The 18463-nt window shown below is 40.9% G+C and overlaps 1 protein-coding gene across 1 annotated transcript in view; it reads left to right on the top strand.

Annotated features, from left to right (window-relative positions):
- Positions 1–17743, top strand: part of LOC120990958 (UDP-glucuronosyltransferase 2A1-like) — a 35388-nt gene extending 17645 nt beyond the window's left edge. The window contains exons 2-3 of the mRNA XM_040419849.1: positions 14218–14847; positions 17694–17743. Of these exons, the coding sequence (XP_040275783.1) occupies positions 14218–14847; positions 17694–17743 (680 nt within the window). The remainder of the gene's footprint in view (positions 1–14217; positions 14848–17693) is intronic.
- Positions 17744–18463: the final 720 nt, after the last annotated feature.

Here is an 18463-nt window from a genome sequence, read left to right on the forward strand (position 1 = left end):
GATATATTATTAATCACCCTAATCTTCATCACATAATTCGCGATCACACACACACAAATCCTTTACAATATTAATGCTGGTGCTGGACTCTGTCGATGTGTCCTTTAAAAAAATAAAATAAATCTAAGGTAATCAGAGACCAGTGTGCCTGACATTGTTCCGCATTACCTGGACTTTGTCCAATTGACCATTAAAAAACTAAAATTATATATATATATATAAATATATAATGAAGCAAAAGAAGGCAGCACTCCAAATGATGAAAAAAGTGGATGGTTTATTCACTCATCAGCAACTTTTTAGCTCTCTCTATGTTGCTGACGTAAACCAAAGGACCATTCATAATTTATAATTCAAAATAATGTCCTATAAAAATGAGAAAGAGAAAGACCAGTTCTTTTTTATAGGACATTATTTTGAAATATAAATTACGAATGGTCACATATGGCGAAGACTGGAGGAACTGTGTTGGCGATCCTTCTGTATATTTTTCATTTTTGTATCTTTATTATCAGATTTAGCTACTGTTGGATGAGAGCCCCTGTCTGCGCTATAATGCGACTCCTGCCCCCTATGGGACCTGGGTCGAATTTACACAGACGGGTGTTGCTGCCATATGTAATATTTATAATATTAACACATTATGAGCCCCGATGTAGTTTGTCCGTGTCCTCCTAACTGACAGTGGTGTCGGACTCACATTACGTGGATCCTTCCTACTGTGTGGCGATGAGTGACATGGAGCGGATTTGCTGTCAATTCTGAACAGCGGGATGTTAGCGGCATGACCACCGCACCACCCCGCTGATGCGAATATCCTATTGGTGACCGACGTTGACCCGCTGGCCCCCGATGTTTGGATCAGCTATGTCTGCTATACACTGCAGCTCTCAGACACTGTACAAGTGTCTGTCAATTTTACATGGGCGGTCGTATTGGCATGCGCATGCGCCCTACAGCAATGTTCAAAAGCGGCCATCTTTGAAGTGGTCTACATACTACGGACTATCTCTGTGAATCTCGCGATAGCGGTCAGAGCGGCGCGTGCGCCGTCTTCTTTCCTGGACGCCAACAGTTCCCACCATGTCTACTCGGCCTAAGGTGATTCATTCAAAGGTTTTTAACTTTCTTTATTGTTGTATCATGGTAAACACACCTGTTCACTTTTCACACTTGATTATCAATTATGCTTTTGTGGCGATTTTATATTATATGTATCACATCATGGAACTTTTATTGTCATATTTATGTTGCTGCGATATTGAATCACGATGATACACTGACTACACTTGTAACATGACTATAATATTTATGCATTTGCACTTTATTAGATGATATATTAATTTGTAATTTGTTAATCACTTGCACTATTTATAATTGTAATTGTGCACATGTTACTCAGCTGGACAAAGGCTCCATAGAGAGAGCTGAAACGTTGTTGATGAGTGAATAAACCATCCACTTTTTTCATCATTTGGAGTGCTGCCTTCTTTTGCTTCATTATCCATACCTGGGATCTTGGTCACAGGTCCCCAAGGAGGATTATTTTGCACCCGTACAACCCTTTTTGTGTGCTGCTTCTTTCCTTTTTTCTAATATATATATATATATATATATATATATATATATATATATATATATACAGTGGGGGAAATAATTATTTGACCCCTCACTGATTTTGTAAGTTTGTCCAATGACAAAGAAATGAAAAGTCTCAGAACAGTATCATTTCAATGGTAGGTTTATTGTAACAGTGGCAGATAGCACATCAAAAGGAAAATCGAAAAAATAACTTTAAATAAAAGATAGCAACTGATTTGCATTTCATTGAGTGAAATAAGTATTTGAACCCCTACCAACCATTAAGAGTTCTGGCTCCCACAGAGTGGTTAGACACTTCTACTCAATTAGTCACCCTCATTAAGGACACCTATCTTAACTAGTCACCTGTATAAAAGACACCTGTCCACAGAATCAATCAATCAAGCAGACTCCAAACTCTCCAACATGGGAAAGACCAAAGAGCTGTCCAAGGATGTCAGAGACAAAATTGTAGACCTGCACAAGGCTGGAATGGGCTACAAAACCATTAGCAAGAAGCTGGGAGAGAAGGTGACAACTGTTGGTGCGATTGTTCGAAAATGGAAGGAGCACAAAATGACCATCAATCGACCTCGCTCTGGGGCTCCACGCAAGATCTCACCTCGTGGGGTGTCAATGGTTCTGAGAAAGGTGAAAAAACATCCTAGAACTACACGGGAGGAGTTAGTTAATGACCTCAAATTAGCAGGGACCACAGTCACCAAGAAAACCATTGGAAACACATTACACCGCAATGGATTAAAATCCTGCAGGGCTCGCAAGGTCCCCCTGCTCAGGAAGGCACATGTGCAGGCCCGTCTGAAGTTTGCCAATGAACACCTGAATGATTCAGAGAGTGACTGGGAGAAGGTGCTGTGGTCTGATGAGACCAAAATAGAGCTCTTTGGCATTAACTCAACTCGCTGTGTTTGGAGGAAGAAAAATGCTGCCTATGACCCCCAAAACACCGTCCCCACCGTCAAGCATGGGGGTGGAAACATTTTGCTTTGGGGGTGTTTTTCTGCTAAGGGCACAGGACAACTTATTCGCATAAACGGGAAAATGGACGGAGCCATGTATCGTGAAATCCTGAGCGACAACCTCCTTCCCTCTGCCAGGAAACTGAAAATGGGTCGTGGATGGGTGTTCCAGCACGACAATGACCCAAAACATACAGCAAAGGCAACAAAGGAGTGGCTCAAGAAGAAGCACATTAAGGTCATGGAGTGGCCTAGTCAGTCTCCGGACCTTAATCCAATCGAAAACCTATGGAGGGAGCTCAAGCTCAGAGTTGCACAGAGACAGCCTCGAAACCTTAGGGATTTAGAGATGATCTGCAAAGAGGAGTGGACCAACATTCCTCCTAAAATGTGCGCAAACTTGGTCATCAATTACAAGAAACGTTTGACCTCTGTGCTTGCAAACAAGGGTTTTTCCACCAAGTATTAAGTCTTTTTTTGTTAGAGGGTTCAAATACTTATTTCACTCAATGAAATGCAAATCAGTTGCTATCTTTTATTTAAAGTTATTTTTTCGATTTTCCTTTTGATGTGCTATCTGCCACTGTTACAATAAACCTACCATTGAAATGATACTGTTCTGAGACTTTTCATTTCTTTGTCATTGGACAAACTTACAAAATCAGTGAGGGGTCAAATAATTATTTCCCCCACTGTATATATATATATATATATATATATATATATATATATATATATACAGTATATGTAGAAAAGAGAGCAGCACTCCAGTATAGGATAAAACAAAATCCAAAAGATTTATTCACCCAAAATGTGGCAACGTTTCGGCTCTACAATTGAGTCTTTCTCAAGCTTGAGAAAGACTCAATTGTAGAGCCGAAAAGTTGCCACATTTTGGGTGAATAAATCTTTTGGATTTTGTTTTATCCTATACTAGAGTGCTGCTCTCTTTTCTACATGTGACTATTGGGTAAGCTTTAGCCCTTAGAGCAGGGATCAGCAACCTTCGGCACTCCAGCTGTTGTGAAACTACAATTCCCAGCATGCTCTATTCATTTCTATGAGAGTTCTGAGAAGAGCAGAGCAAGTATGCATGCTGGGAGTTGTAGTTTCACAACACCTGGAGTGCCGGAGGTTGCCTACCCCTGCCTTAGAGAATGCACCCGGTTGTTTCAAAGTACATCGGTGCTGCCTCCTGTTTTTTTTTTTTTATATATATACTGTATATATATATATACACTCACCTAAAGAATTATTAGGAACACCTGTTCTATTTTTCATTAATGCAATTATCTAGTCAACCAATCACATGGCAGTTGCGTCAATGCATTTAGGGGTGTGGTCCTGGTCAAGACAATCTCTTGAACTCCAAACTGAATGTCAGAATGGGATAGAAAGGTGATTTAAGCAATTTTGAGCGTGGCATGGTTGTTGGTGCCAGACGGGCCGGTCTGAGTATTTCACAATCTGCTCAGTTACTGGGATTTTCACGCACAACCATTTCTAGGGTTTACAAAGAATGGTGTGAAAAGGGAAAAACATCCAGTATGCGGCAGTCCTGTGGGCAAAAATGCCTTGTGGATGCTAGAGGTCAGAGGAGAATGGGCCGACTGATTCAAGCTGATAGAAGAGAAACGTTGACTGAAATAACCACTCGTTACAACCGAGGTATGCAGCAAAGCATTTGTGAAGCCACAACACGCACAACCTTGAGGCGGATGGGCTACAACAGCAGAAGACCCCACCGGGTACCACTCATCTCCACTACAAGTAGGAAAAAGAGGCTACAATTTGCACGAGCTCACCAAAATTGGATTGTTGTAGACTGGAAAAATGTTGCCTGGTCTGATGAGTCTCGATTTCTGTTGAGACATTCAAATGGTAGAGTCCGAATTTGGCGTAAACAGAATGAGAACATGTATCCATCCTCTGATGGCTACTTCCAGCAGGATAATGCACCATGTCACAAAGCTCGAATCATTTCAAATTGGTTTCTTGAACGTGACAATGAGTTCACTGTACTAAAATGGCCCCCACAGTCACCAGATCTCAACCCAATAGAGCATCTTTGGGATGTGGTGGAATGGGAGCTTCGTGCCCTGGATGTGCATCCCTCAAATCTCCATCAACTGCAAGATGCTATCCTATCAATATGGGCCAACATTTCTAAAGAATGCTATCAGCACCTTGTTGAATCAATGCCACGTAGAATTAAGGCAGTTCTGAAGGTAAAAGGGGGTCCAACACCGTATTAGTATGGTGTTCCTAATAATTCTTTAGGTGAGTGTATATATATATATATATATATATATATATATATATAAAAAGCCCATGGAAACACATGGAAGGCCTTCCGTGGTCTTCCAGGTCCGTGCCTCTTCACTGCAAAAGATAGGACATGTCCTATCTTTCTCCGCATCTTGCGGATTGTGGACCCATCAAAGTCAAAGTTTGCACCGCGATGCAGAGTTCACATGGCCTGTGCCTGTGTTTTGTGGTCCTGTATTTTGCAGTCCGCAACACGGTCATCATGGTGACACCACAGCCTTTTGAATGTTCCCTAAGATGCATTGAGAGGACTCCTTTGAGTCCTGTCCATTAAATACCTCTATGCAACAAGACATGAGGCTACATTTGAAGGATACAGTTTGCAGAAAGGATGAGGGTGAAGGCTCTTACTATCCTCATTGGGACACACCCTTCCAAGCATCTCTCTGCCATCAGTGACATAAGCCTATGGCTTTGGCTGTTTGTATTTCACATTTTCACTTGAGCCAATTCTTTTCTTCTGCAAATCCACTCCATGCATTACATTAAACAACACGGCCCCAAGCCCTGTCTGAAATCATGAATATATTATGATGCTCTTGGACACAGGCGAGTGCAAGGCTTATCGTTACGGTGATTACAGCATCCAAATTTAACGGTGTAATATTGTACTGTCATGGTGATGCTACAGTACTTCCTTAAATCATGTCTGCTTCAGCTGCTGCTTTCTGGGAGTTTTCATTGTGGTAACGTCCTGGTGTGGCCGGCAGAGAATAGTCACTTGATGAGCCTGAAGCTGATTATGCAGGAACTGCTTTCCAGAGGACATAATGTCACCATGCTTGCCGTCACCGCCTCACAACAACAGGTAGTATCTGAATCCTCCAATCTTCACATAGAAATGGTAGAGGTAAAATTTACTGCTCAAGAACTTCATGCAGTTTGGGAAAGATTCATTCACTTCTGGGTGTATGAAAGTCATAAAGTCTCAGTCTGGAGGATGTATAGGACACTGAGGACCCTTTCAAGAAATGTCACATACATCCACAAGCATATATGTAATGGAATATTAAGGAGCAAAAGACTCTTGAAGAAACTTCATTTGTCTAACTATGACATTGTCCTCTCAGACCCTGTCATTCCGTGCGGGGATCTTCTTGCTCAGAAGTTAGATATTCCTTTTATATATAGTCTGAGATTTTCACCAGGTTTTGTGTTTGAGAGACTGTGTGGCAATGTCCCGGCACCTGCTTCATTTGTACCTGCGGCTACGTCTGGACTCACGACACCCATGTTTTTCTTGGAAAGGGTTCAAAATGTTCTGTTGTATCTTGTACATGATCTGTTACAGCTTCTGATTTGGAAGCAGTGGGACAACTATTACAGCTATATCATGGGTGAGTTCAAATGAAAAATACACTAAGAATTCATAATTCTAAGTAAAAACCAATAATATTTACTAGAATACCACTTTTCAGAGATGTGTAGTAGGAGTTATTTTGATGTATTATACGGAATTTAAAGGGGTTGGCCAGCCCTTGATACTTTTTAATACCAGCTCAGATTGGCATAAAATAATAAAAAGAGGGCTATTCACCTTACTTTTCCTTAATTTCTCCTCCCTGGTCCCTCGTGACATACATAAAATGCCCGCTCTGTCAATCTCTAGCTGCTGTGGTGACCCACCTCATGATTGGCTAAACAGGCATTTTTTTGATTGAAGAGATGGGACCAGGAAGTGGAGACGGATGGGACCCAGTACATGTTGGATTGGGAGCAGCAGGGGAGCAGGGAGTTCAGTATGCCTTACTCTATTGTTTTACACCGATCTTACATGGGTTATCCCACAATTATATATTACATTGCTGTGTTAAATTACACAAAACATAACAATTTTCCAATTACAATTATTAAAGGTGTTGGTCACGTTCTGGTTACTGTTGAGTAATGTGTATGTAAGATGACTATATGACATTTACTAATATAGCCTTTGTTAATATTATGTGCCATTTGCTATATGTCATGTCGCTTTTTGGGGTAAATCTTCTGTGCTGTCCGCGTAACATGGCTGCTGATGGAGGATCATGTGACCAGACACATCAGTCTGCCTCCTGCATTCAAATGCACAGCATCTGCACTAAACTCCCAACAGAGCAAGTGCAGACGGCAGGCGCGGTGTATTTGAATGGAGGAGACTGAGTGATTTGACTCTCCATCAGTAGCCATTTTATGGACAGGAACTTTCTGTGGAGAGCACAAAAGACTTGGCTGACAAGTGGGCATATCTTATGAAATATAGAAAATGGAGGAGAATATCAACAAAGGCTATATTAGTAAGTGCCATATAGTCATCTCACAAACACATTGATCAAGAGTAGCCAGAAACTGACCAACCACTTTAATAAAAATGTTTTGTGCCCCCAGGGTTCCTCCTATGCACAAGCAGCAGAGTTATTACTGCTGTAGTACATGTCAGCCAGTGAAAATAGCTAGACACAGTTTCTTCTCACTGGCCGTGAAGACAGGTTGATATACTAAGGGGGAATCAAATCACCATAACGTGAGATAAAGCGATACTTAGACGCCATTTGAACCATTTGCTATAACCCAGTGGCGATAAGTGAAGTGCATGTATGGTGCTACTGCCAGTATTTGCACAGAGTGCCATGGTTATACAGTCCTGGCACAGCATAGGTTCAGGAATTGAGACTGTGCCATGTGCAACAGGAGCAGAGCTCTAACATATGGCTGGGCACCTGCTGCAATTGCCAAGATCAGAGCTAGCTGCCCTTTGTTACAGTTGATGGCAATGACGCCATATAAGTGGTCTAGAAAGGGGGAGAGGGGCTCCCTCCGTACCCTATCTGGCCCCTTGAGAAACAATCGCAGGATTCTGACAGTGACCATGGCAACCGAAGGCCTAACAATGGCGTCAAGGGTTGCCAGGTAGGGAAGCATATTAGGCCATAACAAAGACAGGGTTTAAAAGGCTAACTGCCAGTGTAAAATTGGCAGATACCGTAAAATGCATAACAATATCTTACCAGCAATCAGGGTATTTTTCCCCTTATTCAGTCTTTTATTGAAGACTAGATAAGAGGAAAATGAGCAGGTGCCTGGCTATATGTTAGAGCTCTGCTCCTGTTGCAGATTGCATGGGCTCAATTAGGGTTCGGCGATATAAAAAATATTCCTACGATAACGATATTAAGTCTATCATGAAAACTTTATATATCGAAGTAAATATCCATTTAAAATAAAACATGCAGGAAATGTGGTGACAGACTCCGTCCACTTCCACTTCTGGTCCTCAGGCAGCCCAGACAACAAGGTGACATTATAGCTGTAGCCCCCATACAGTATAATGTCTCCTTGTTGCACCCATACATTATACAGCAATGTCTCCTTGTTGCTCTCATAGTATGGGGCAACAAGGAGACATTATACTGTATGGGGCTTATCTTGTGTTGCCCCCATACATTATAGTAATGTCTCCTTGTGGCAAAACTGCCCCACACCATGTAATGAGGCCCGAGGAGTGAGTGTTGAACAGGGCTTTCACTCACCAGCTTCTACAGTACCATGTATATACGGGTTGCAGTGTCTTTGTATACAGTAATATGGGATATATCACAATGTATATAGGGTGCAGGGTCAGTGTATACTGGTATATGGGGTACAGCAAAGAATAAACAGGGTGCAGGGTCAATGTATACAGTTATATGCGGTACAGCATAGTGTATATGGGGTGCAGGGTCATTGTGAAAAGGTATATGGTGTACAGCCAGGGGCGTAGCTATAGGGGAAGCAGGGGAAGCGGCTGCTTTGGGGCCCTGACCCAGAAGGGGCCCATCCAGGAGGAGGAGGACTAAAAGATTTTGTCAGGGCCCCCTCAACAGTATTACACAATGAAATGATATACAGTGACAGTATAGACAGTGTAGAAAACGGATGGAATAGCTGCCGGGCCTGGTCTGAGAGAGTGATCTTTAGCAGCCACAGGAATGGGGGCGGCATGAAAGGAAGGGGTTGTGAAAAAATTACTGTGGGAGGGTGACCCCATTCACAAATTTGCTGTGGGGCCCAGTCAATTCTAGCTACGCCACTGTGTACAGCAAAGTATATACGGGGTGCAGGATCAGTGTAAACGGTTATATGGTGTACAGCACAATATATATGGGGTGCAGGGTCAATGTATACAGTTATATGGGGTACAGACTAGTGTATATAGAATGCAGGGTCAGTGTATACAGTTATATAGGGTGCAGCAAAGTATATATGGGGTGCAGGGTCAGTGTAAACAGTTATATGGTGTACAGCACAATGTATATGGGGTGCAGGGTCATTGTATACAGGTATATTGTGTACAGCAAAGTATATACGGGGTGCAGGATCAGTGTAAACGGTTATATGGTGTACAGCACAATGTATATGGGGTGCAGGGTCAGTGTATACAGTTATATAGGGCACAGAATAGTGTATATGTAGTGCAGGGTCAGTGTATACAGGTAAATGGTGTACAGCAAAGTATATATGGGGTGCAGGGTCAGTGTAAACGGTTATATGGTGTACAGCGCAATGTATATGGGGTACAGGGTCAGTGTATACAGTTATATGGGTCACAGCATGGTATATATGGAGTGCAGGGTCAGTGTATACAGTTATATGGGGTATAGCATAGTGTATACGGGGTGCAGGGTCAGTGTATACAGTTATATGCAGTACAGCATAGTGTATATGGAGTGCAGGGTCAGTGTATACAGTTATATGCAGTACAGCATAGTGTATACGGGGTGCAGGGTAAGCGTATACAGTTATATGCAGTACAGCATAGTGTATATGGAGTGCAGGGTCAGTGTATACAGTTATATGCAGTACAGCATAGTGTATATGGAGTGCAGGGTAAGCGTATACAGGTATATGCAGTACAGCATAGGGTCAGTGTATACAGTTATATGCAGTACAGCATAGTGTATATGGAGTGCAGGGTCAGTGTATACAGTTATATGCAGTACAGCATAGTGTATATGGAGTGCAGGGTAAGCGTATACAGTTATATGCAGTACAGCATAGTGTATATGTAGTGCAGGGTCAGCGTATACAGTTATATGCAGTACAGCATAGTGTATACGGGGTGAAGGGTCAGCGTATACAGTTATATGCAGTACAGCATAGTGTATATGGAGTGCAGGGTAAGCGTATACAGTTATATGCAGTACAGCATAGTGTATATGTAGTGCAGGGTCAGCGTATACAGTTATATGCAGTACAGCCTAGTGTATATGTAGTGCAGGGTCAGCGCATACAGTTATATGCAGTACAGCATAGTGTATATGGAGTGCAGGGTAAGCGTATAGAGTTATATGCAGTACAGCATAGTGTATATGGAGTGCAGGGTAAGCGTATACAGTTATATGCAGTACAGCATAGTGTATATCTAGTGCAGGGTCAGCGTATACAGTTATATGCAGTACAGCATAGTGTATATGTAGTGCAGGGTCAGCGTATACAGTTATATGCAGTACAGCATAGTGTATATGTAGTGCAGGGTCAGCGTATACAGTTATATGCAGTACAGCATAGTGTATATGTAGTGCAGGGTAAGCGTATACAGTTATATGCAGTACAGCATAGTGTATATGTAGTGCAGGGTAAGCGTATACAGTTATATGCAGTACAGCATAGTGTATATGTAGTGCAGGGTCAGCGTATACAGTTATATGCAGTACAGCATAGTGTATATGTAGTGCAGGGTAAGCGTATACAGTTATATGCAGTACAGCATAGTGTATATGTAGTGCAGGGTCAGCGTATACAGTTATATGCAGTACAGCATAGTGTATATGTAGTGCAGGGTAAGCGTATACAGTTATATGCAGTACAGCATAGTGTATATGGAGTGCAGGGTCAGTGTATACAGTTATATGCAGTACAGCATAGTGTATATGTAGTGCAGGGTCAGTGTATACAGTTATATGCAGTACAGCATAGTGTATATGTAGTGCAGGGTAAGCGTATACAGTTATATGCAGTACAGCATAGTGTATATGTAGTGCAGGGTCAGTGTATACAGTTATATGCAGTACAGCATAGTGTATATGTAGTGCAGGGTAAGCGTATACAGTTATATGCAGTACAGCATAGTGTATATGTAATGCAGGGTAAGCGTATACAGTTATATGCAGTACAGCATAGTGTATATGTAGTGCAGGGTAAGCGTATACAGTTATATGCAGTACAGCATAGTGTATATGTAGTGCAGGGTAAGCGTATACAGTTATATGCAGTACAGCATAGTGTATATGTAGTGCAGGGTCAGCGTATACAGTTATATGCAGTACAGCATAGTGTATATGTAGTGCAGGGTCAGCCTATACAGTTATATGCAGTACAGCATAGTGTATATGTACTCTTACTATATATGGAGGCTATGGAGGTGTGAATGGGGTGACTTAAAAAGGCTAACAGAAAACTCATCACCTTTTTAGAAGAATTTTAAAGCACCTATGGGAGACTTTGCTCTTGACTCTTCTCAATCTAGTAAAGAGTCTAAAGGTAGGTCAGAACCCAGTGCCCGATGCTCATTTGAGGTTTGTGGAAAGAGAAGAAAAGAAATGTTACTGCTTCTGCTCAGTGTGGCCCCCTCTCGACCTTGTCCTCCTGCCTGTACACTCTGTACAGAGGTATTACCTTATCAAATGAATTTGCCCCTAGGTTCTCAAGGACCCCATTCTGAGGTGGGGTCACACTTAAAGTGAACACAAGAAAAGATTCCACTCACTTGGCCACACTTTCACTGTTTAATATATTTAGGTGGGCACCACCTCATAGTCATTTCAATGTATGAGTATTCCCTATTGGGGCTCAGTAAGGGGAAGAGAGTCAGCCTGCATGTATCAAATCTATACTGCAGTCTAATGCTCGACGCGTTTCCCTTCCGACTACTGTCGGTAATTCATCAGGGGCATTGATCCAAGTGTATGGCCAACACTATGTACTGCGACCCTGATGGTGGGTACGCAATAATCACGCCAAACACACTTCGATCTAATTACTGACTATAACGCTGCACGCCTCTGATGGCGTGCGTGCAGCAAACAACGAGCCTCCCGGGAGTTAATAATTTCAATGTATGTTTTGAAATCTTGTATTTATATTGTAAAGACAAGCCTAGATGGGTGTATATTGTGTGGATTATCATCTGCCAATAATATCCTTTGTTTACCGGTCAATGTAACACAATATTGCACTGTAGCTAATCATTGGCCTTGGCAGTCGCATGTACGTACATGAATGGCATGTGACTGCTGTGGTCAGTGATTGAGTAGTTTAAATGATGGACATAAGGTCATCACTTAATGGCCTGATGAGGACCGCAAGCCCCTGGGTGGACACGCAGCACTGGAATAGATGGACCTTCAACTGGTAATTAATTTTTTTTCCTTTGTTTTATAAGCCTGCTTGTTCCCCTAAGAAACAATTGGTAGAACAAGTCCTTTAAGTATCCTGCTACTATTGAAGCAGCTATTGAGGGACAGGGGTGTAACTACCATAGTGGCAGACCATGCGACTACTATGGGGCCCAGAGCTAGAAGGGACTAAGTCTAAGTCTCTGGGATTAGCTCCTCTTCTACTGGAGGTGAAAACTTGGTCAGGATTCTACCCTCTAACAACTTTTAACAAATGAGGCAGTGGAATAAGTGGCCCAAGTGTCATTGAAAAGGGTTTAGGCAGAAACCCTTGAGTCCTGTGTGGGGGGCCTGGTTTGATCCTTGCTATGGGGCCCTTACTTCTCTATGTAAGCCACTGCTGATGGACCAAATTTATGAAAACGAGTGCAGTAAAAACTAGAGTTGTTTAGAGATTCCAGCTTATCAGTTCTATAAATGAGACATTATTTGATCAGAGGGAGATATAAAGACAAAGGTCAAAGGCCTGAAGGCTACCACACTTGGTTCTCATGTGATCCTAAAATATGCTGAATCATGGTTACACTGTGAATGCTACCGCCAGACCAGGTGTGTCTGTGATCTGTAGGTACTCTCTATGCCATTGTACTCATTACAACTCAATTTTCTAATGGTTTAAACCTTTTGGTTTGTGAGGTTTAAGTACCAATGAATGTGGTTCATTTAATGTTATTCTTATCATGGAATGCTTCTTGTGTTTGGAGTACATTAAAGTGATTCAAGTAGATCAAGCAGCTCCAAATCAAATATTTCCGACTGGTAGTAGATCAGTTTTAGATGAACGTAATTGGTGCATTTTTGTGCGTGTATGACAGGTACACTTTTAACATTTGTATTATGGGTGCATCTTTACCAGGGGGGGATTGGGAACTTAAAGTGGCCCTGGAAAAGAAACTAAAAGTAGCCCCATGCTGTAGGCGGGACTAAATTGATTGAAGACCGGGCAAAAAAAGTTGGCGGGGCCAACACAAGTAGGAAGGGACACCAGAAATAGACAGGGCCTGCAATATCATAGTGCAGCAAAAGATACTGCTGCTCTCTCCACAGTATTCAACTGTATTATTGTCCTGAGGATGGTAATACAGTTCAATTGGGCAACTGCAGCCATTGAGCATCAGATTTATTTATTTTATGCAATTATATATCACTATTATATTCTGCAGCGATTTACACACATTAGCATCAAGCTACCCCCAATAGGGCTCACAATCTAAGTTCCCTATTAGTATGTCTTTGGAGTGTAGGAGGAAACTGGAGTACCTGGAGGAAAACTCACACAAGTACAGGGAGAACATACAAACTCCATGCAGATGTTGTTATTGGTCAGATTCGAACCTAGGACCCCAGCACTGCAAGGCACCAGTGCTAACCACTGAGCCACCATGCTGCCCATCAGATCACTATGTACCTGGCCTGTGGCCATCAGGAGAGCTTGGGTGGCCCCCTGAGCATCGGCCCATCAGGAAATTTCGCTGTAGGGTCTATGGCCAATCCACCCTGATCTTTACACTTGTATTACATGAAAAAATCCAAATGCAACTGCAGGTCTAATGACCCAAAACGAATTGTATCATAGATTCTTAAAAAAAAAAAATGCCCATATTAAACTAGTCTGAACCTGGCCTTACTGTCACAATTTGATTTATAATAATTAAAACTGTGGAGTAAGAGATGCTTGAAGCATGGCTACTTATGCTGCAATACGTTCGGTTCACAGGATTGAAAAAAAAATCATTATTTCTCGCCAGTGCCATGAACCTTTGGCCATTACTGTGAAATTTGTACTTTTTGAGCTACCACTCATAACCTGAAAGCACACTGACTAATCAACATGCTTTGTACTGGTGTCTTCCTCTTGCTACTGCCTATATGCTGCCTCAACACAGTATCTGCTGGGAAGGTTTTAGCTTGGCCAACAGATGCAAGTCATTTCTTAAATCAGATAATAATTTTGGAGGAACTGGCACGTAAAGGACATGATGTGACTGTGTTAGTCCACTCAGCATTTATGATTGTGGGCGTGGATAATATCTCATCTTTGAAATTTGAAAATTTCTCTGTTCCATTTACAAGAGAGAAGAATGAAAAGTTTTTGGATCGGTTTTTGGCATTTTGGATTTATGAATTACCAAAAATGTCTTATTGGAATATCTATGAAAAGACTAGGAAGTTTATGGCAGAACTGCGGGAACAAGAAGAACAAATATGTAACGGTGTAGTGAAGAACGAATCACTGTTAAAACAACTGAAAGAGAATAAGTTCGACGTTTTGGTTTCTGACCCAATGGTACTGTGTGGTGAACTTATTGCTGAGCTCCTTGGAGTGCCTTTTGTCTACTCCATTAGGTTTTCAATGGGTAACTCAATGGAAAGACTATGTGGTAAACTCCCAGCTCCATTTTCCTATGTTCCTGGCTCTATGGTGGAGCTCACTGACAATATGTCTTTTGCGGAAAGACTAAGAAATTTGAACTTTTACATATTTCAAGATATCTTATTCCATCTACTCTTTTCAGAACAATGGGATGGGTACTTCAGTGAGGCATTAGGTAAGTATAAATGCGGATAGTGTGATGTGTGTATATGAACATACTACCAAACATATGCAACTGAATTGCATATAAAATCATATGCAACACAATGTACTTATTTTGTGCAATAACCTAGTCCACAATGCTTTTTGATACAGTTAAAAAAAAATGCACCAAAGTATGCCGTCCAAATATATGCAAAAGGGTCATGTCTTTAGCATACATTTGGCTATAGAAATCTATGGGCATGTATGTAAGTCAGAGGAACCTCTCCATGTACTGTATATACTTAATGCAGAACCCAAGTGCAGTGTTAACAGACCCTAATCGAGCAGCTGACATGATATTAAACACCAGCAGGAAACTCTAGAACCCCAAAAATATACGTATAGCACTTAGTACAAACTAATACAAGATTCATAGTTGATGTAGTAACTATTCCATTACAATATATTTTTTTAAATTTTACACCTATTTTCAGCCTTGCTTAACCCCTTAAGGACTCGGCCCTATTTCACCTTACGAACTTGGCCATTTGTTGCAAATCTGACCAGTGTCAATTTAAGTGCTGATAACAATAAAACGCTTTGACTTATCCAGGCCATTCTGAGATTGTTTTTTCGTCACATATTGTACTTCATGACACTGGTAAAATGAAGTAAAAAGAAAATCATTTTTATTTATAAAAAAAAATACCAAATTTACCAAAAATTTGTAAAAAATTGCACATTTCCAAGTTTCAATTTCTCTACTTCTATAATACATAGTAATACCTCCAAAAATAGTTATTACTTTACATTCCCCATATGTCTACTTCATGTTTGGATCATTTTGGGAATGATATTTTATTTTTTTGCGGATGTTACAAGGCTTAGAAGTTTAGAAGCAAATCTTGAAATCTTTAAGAAATTTTCAAAAACCCAATTTTTAGGGACCAGTTCAAGTCTGAAGTCACTTTGCGAGGCTTACATAATAGAAACCACCCAAAAATGACCCCATTCTATAAACGACACCCCTCACCAGTTACAAAGCAAGGGTTAACAGCCAAACCAAACTCAATATTTATGGCTCTGATTCTGTAGTTTACAGAAACACCCCATATGTGGTCGTAAACAGCTGTACGGGCACACGGCAGGGCGCAGAAGGAAAGGAATGCCATACGGTTTTTGGAAGGCAGATTTTGCTGGACTGTTTTTTTTGACATGTCCCATTTGAAGCCCCCCTGATGCACCCCTAGAGTAGAACCTCCAAAAAAGTGGCCCCATTTTAAAAACTACGGGATAGGGTGGCAGTATTGTTGGTACTAGTTTAGGGTACATATAATTTTTGGTTGCTCTATATTACACTTTTTGTGAGGCAAGATAACAAGAAATAGCTGTTTTGGCACCGTTTAAATTTTTGTTATTTACAACATTCATCTGACAGGTTAGATCATGTGATATTTTTATAGACCAGGTTGTCATTGATGCGGCGATACCTAATATGTATACTTTTTTTTATTTGTGTAAGTTTTACACAATGATTTCTTTTTTCATGTTTTAGTGTTTCCGTAGTCTAAGAGCCATCATTTTTTCAGTTTTTGGGCGATTACCTTCGTAGGGTATGATTTTTGCGGGATGAGATGACGGTTTTATTGTCACAATTTTGGGGTGTGTGTGACTTTTTGATCGCTTGCTATTACACTTTTTGTGATGTAAGGTGACAAAAAATTGTTTATTTAGCACAGTTTTTATTTTACATTTTTTACGGTGTTCATCTGAGGGGTTAGGTCATCTGATATTTTTATAGAGCCGGTCGATACGGACGCGGCGATACCTAATATGTATACTTTTTTTTATTTATGTAAGTTTTACACAATATCATTTTTGAAACAAAAAAAATAATCATGTTTTAGTGTCTCCATATTCTGAGAGCCATAGTTTTTTCAGTTTTTGGGCGATTATCTTAGGTAGGGTCTCATTTTTTGCAGGATGAGATGACGGTTTGATTGGTACTATTTTGGGGTGCATATGACTTTTTTATCGCTTGCTATTGCACTTTTTGTGATGTAAGGTGACAAAAAATTGTTTATTTAGCACAGTTTTTATTTTTTATTTTTTACGGTGTTCATCTGAGGGGTTATGTCATGTGATATTTTTATAGAGCCGGTCGATACGAACGCGGCGATACCAAATATGTATACTTTTTTTTATTTATGTAAGTTTTACACAATAACAGCTTTTTTAAAACAAAAAAAATGATGTTTTAGTGTCTCCATAATTGTCTCCGGTAGGGGCTCATTTTTTGCGGGATGAGGTGAAGGTTATATTGGTACTATTTTGGTGGGCAAACACCTTTTTGATCGCTTGCTGTTGTACTTTTTGTGATGTAAGGTGACAAAAAAATGGTTTATTTAGCACAGTTTTTATTTGCTATTTTTTACGGTGTTCTTCTGAGGGGTTAGGTCATGTGATATGTTTATAGAGCCGGTCGATTCTGACGCGGCGATACCTAATATGTATACTCCCCCCCCCCCCCCCCCCCCCTATTTTTTACCTTTTTTTTTTTCACCTTATTTTTGTCCCACTTTGGGACTTGAACTTTTGGGGGTCTAATCCTTTACAATGCATTCCAATACTTCTGTATTGGAATGCATTGGCTGTATGAGTAATACTGTGTGTATTACTCATACAGCTTCCGGCCTGTGAGATCCAGGGGGCTGGATCTCACAGGCTCTTCACCGGAAGGCAGCGCAATGCCTTCCTTAGGCATTGCGCTGCCTTCCATGCCATCGGGTCCCCCCCACATCCCCATTAGGGCACAGTCCATATATGATGTCACAGTAAAAAAATGTTCTGTTGTATCTTGTACATGATCTGTTACAGCTTCTGATTTGGAAGCAGTGGGACAACTATTACAGCTATATCATGGGTGAGTTCAAATGAAAAATACACTAAGAATTCATAATTCTAAGTAAAAACCAATAATATTTACTAGAATACCACTTTTCAGAGATGTGTAGTAGGAGTTATTTTGATGTATTATACGGAATTTAAAGGGGTTGGCCAGCCCTTGATACTTTTTAATACCAGCTCAGATTGGCATAAAATAATAAAAAGAGGGCTATTCACCTTACTTTTCCTTAATTTCTCCTCCCTGGTCCCTCGTGACATACATAAAATGCCCGCTCTGTCAATCTCTAGCTGCTGTGGTGACCCACCTCATGATTGGCTAAACAGGCATTTTTTTGATTGAAGAGATGGGACCAGGAAGTGGAGACGGATGGGACCCAGTACATGTTGGATTGGGAGCAGCAGGGGAGCAGGGAGTTCAGTATGCCTTACTCTATTGTTTTACACCGATCTTACATGGGTTATCCCACAATTATATATTACATTGCTGTGTTAAATTACACAAAACATAACAATTTTCCAATTACAATTATTAAAGGTGTTGGTCACGTTCTGGTTACTGTTGAGTAATGTGTATGTAAGATGACTATATGACATTTACTAATATAGCCTTTGTTAATATTATGTGCCATTTGCTATATGTCATGTCGCTTTTTGGGGTAAATCTTCTGTGCTGTCCGCGTAACATGGCTGCTGATGGAGGATCATGTGACCAGACACATCAGTCTGCCTCCTGCATTCAA

This window comes from Bufo bufo, chromosome 2 (assembly GCF_905171765.1).
Source record: "Bufo bufo chromosome 2, aBufBuf1.1, whole genome shotgun sequence".
NCBI classification, from domain to species: Eukaryota; Metazoa; Chordata; class Amphibia; order Anura; family Bufonidae; genus Bufo; species Bufo bufo.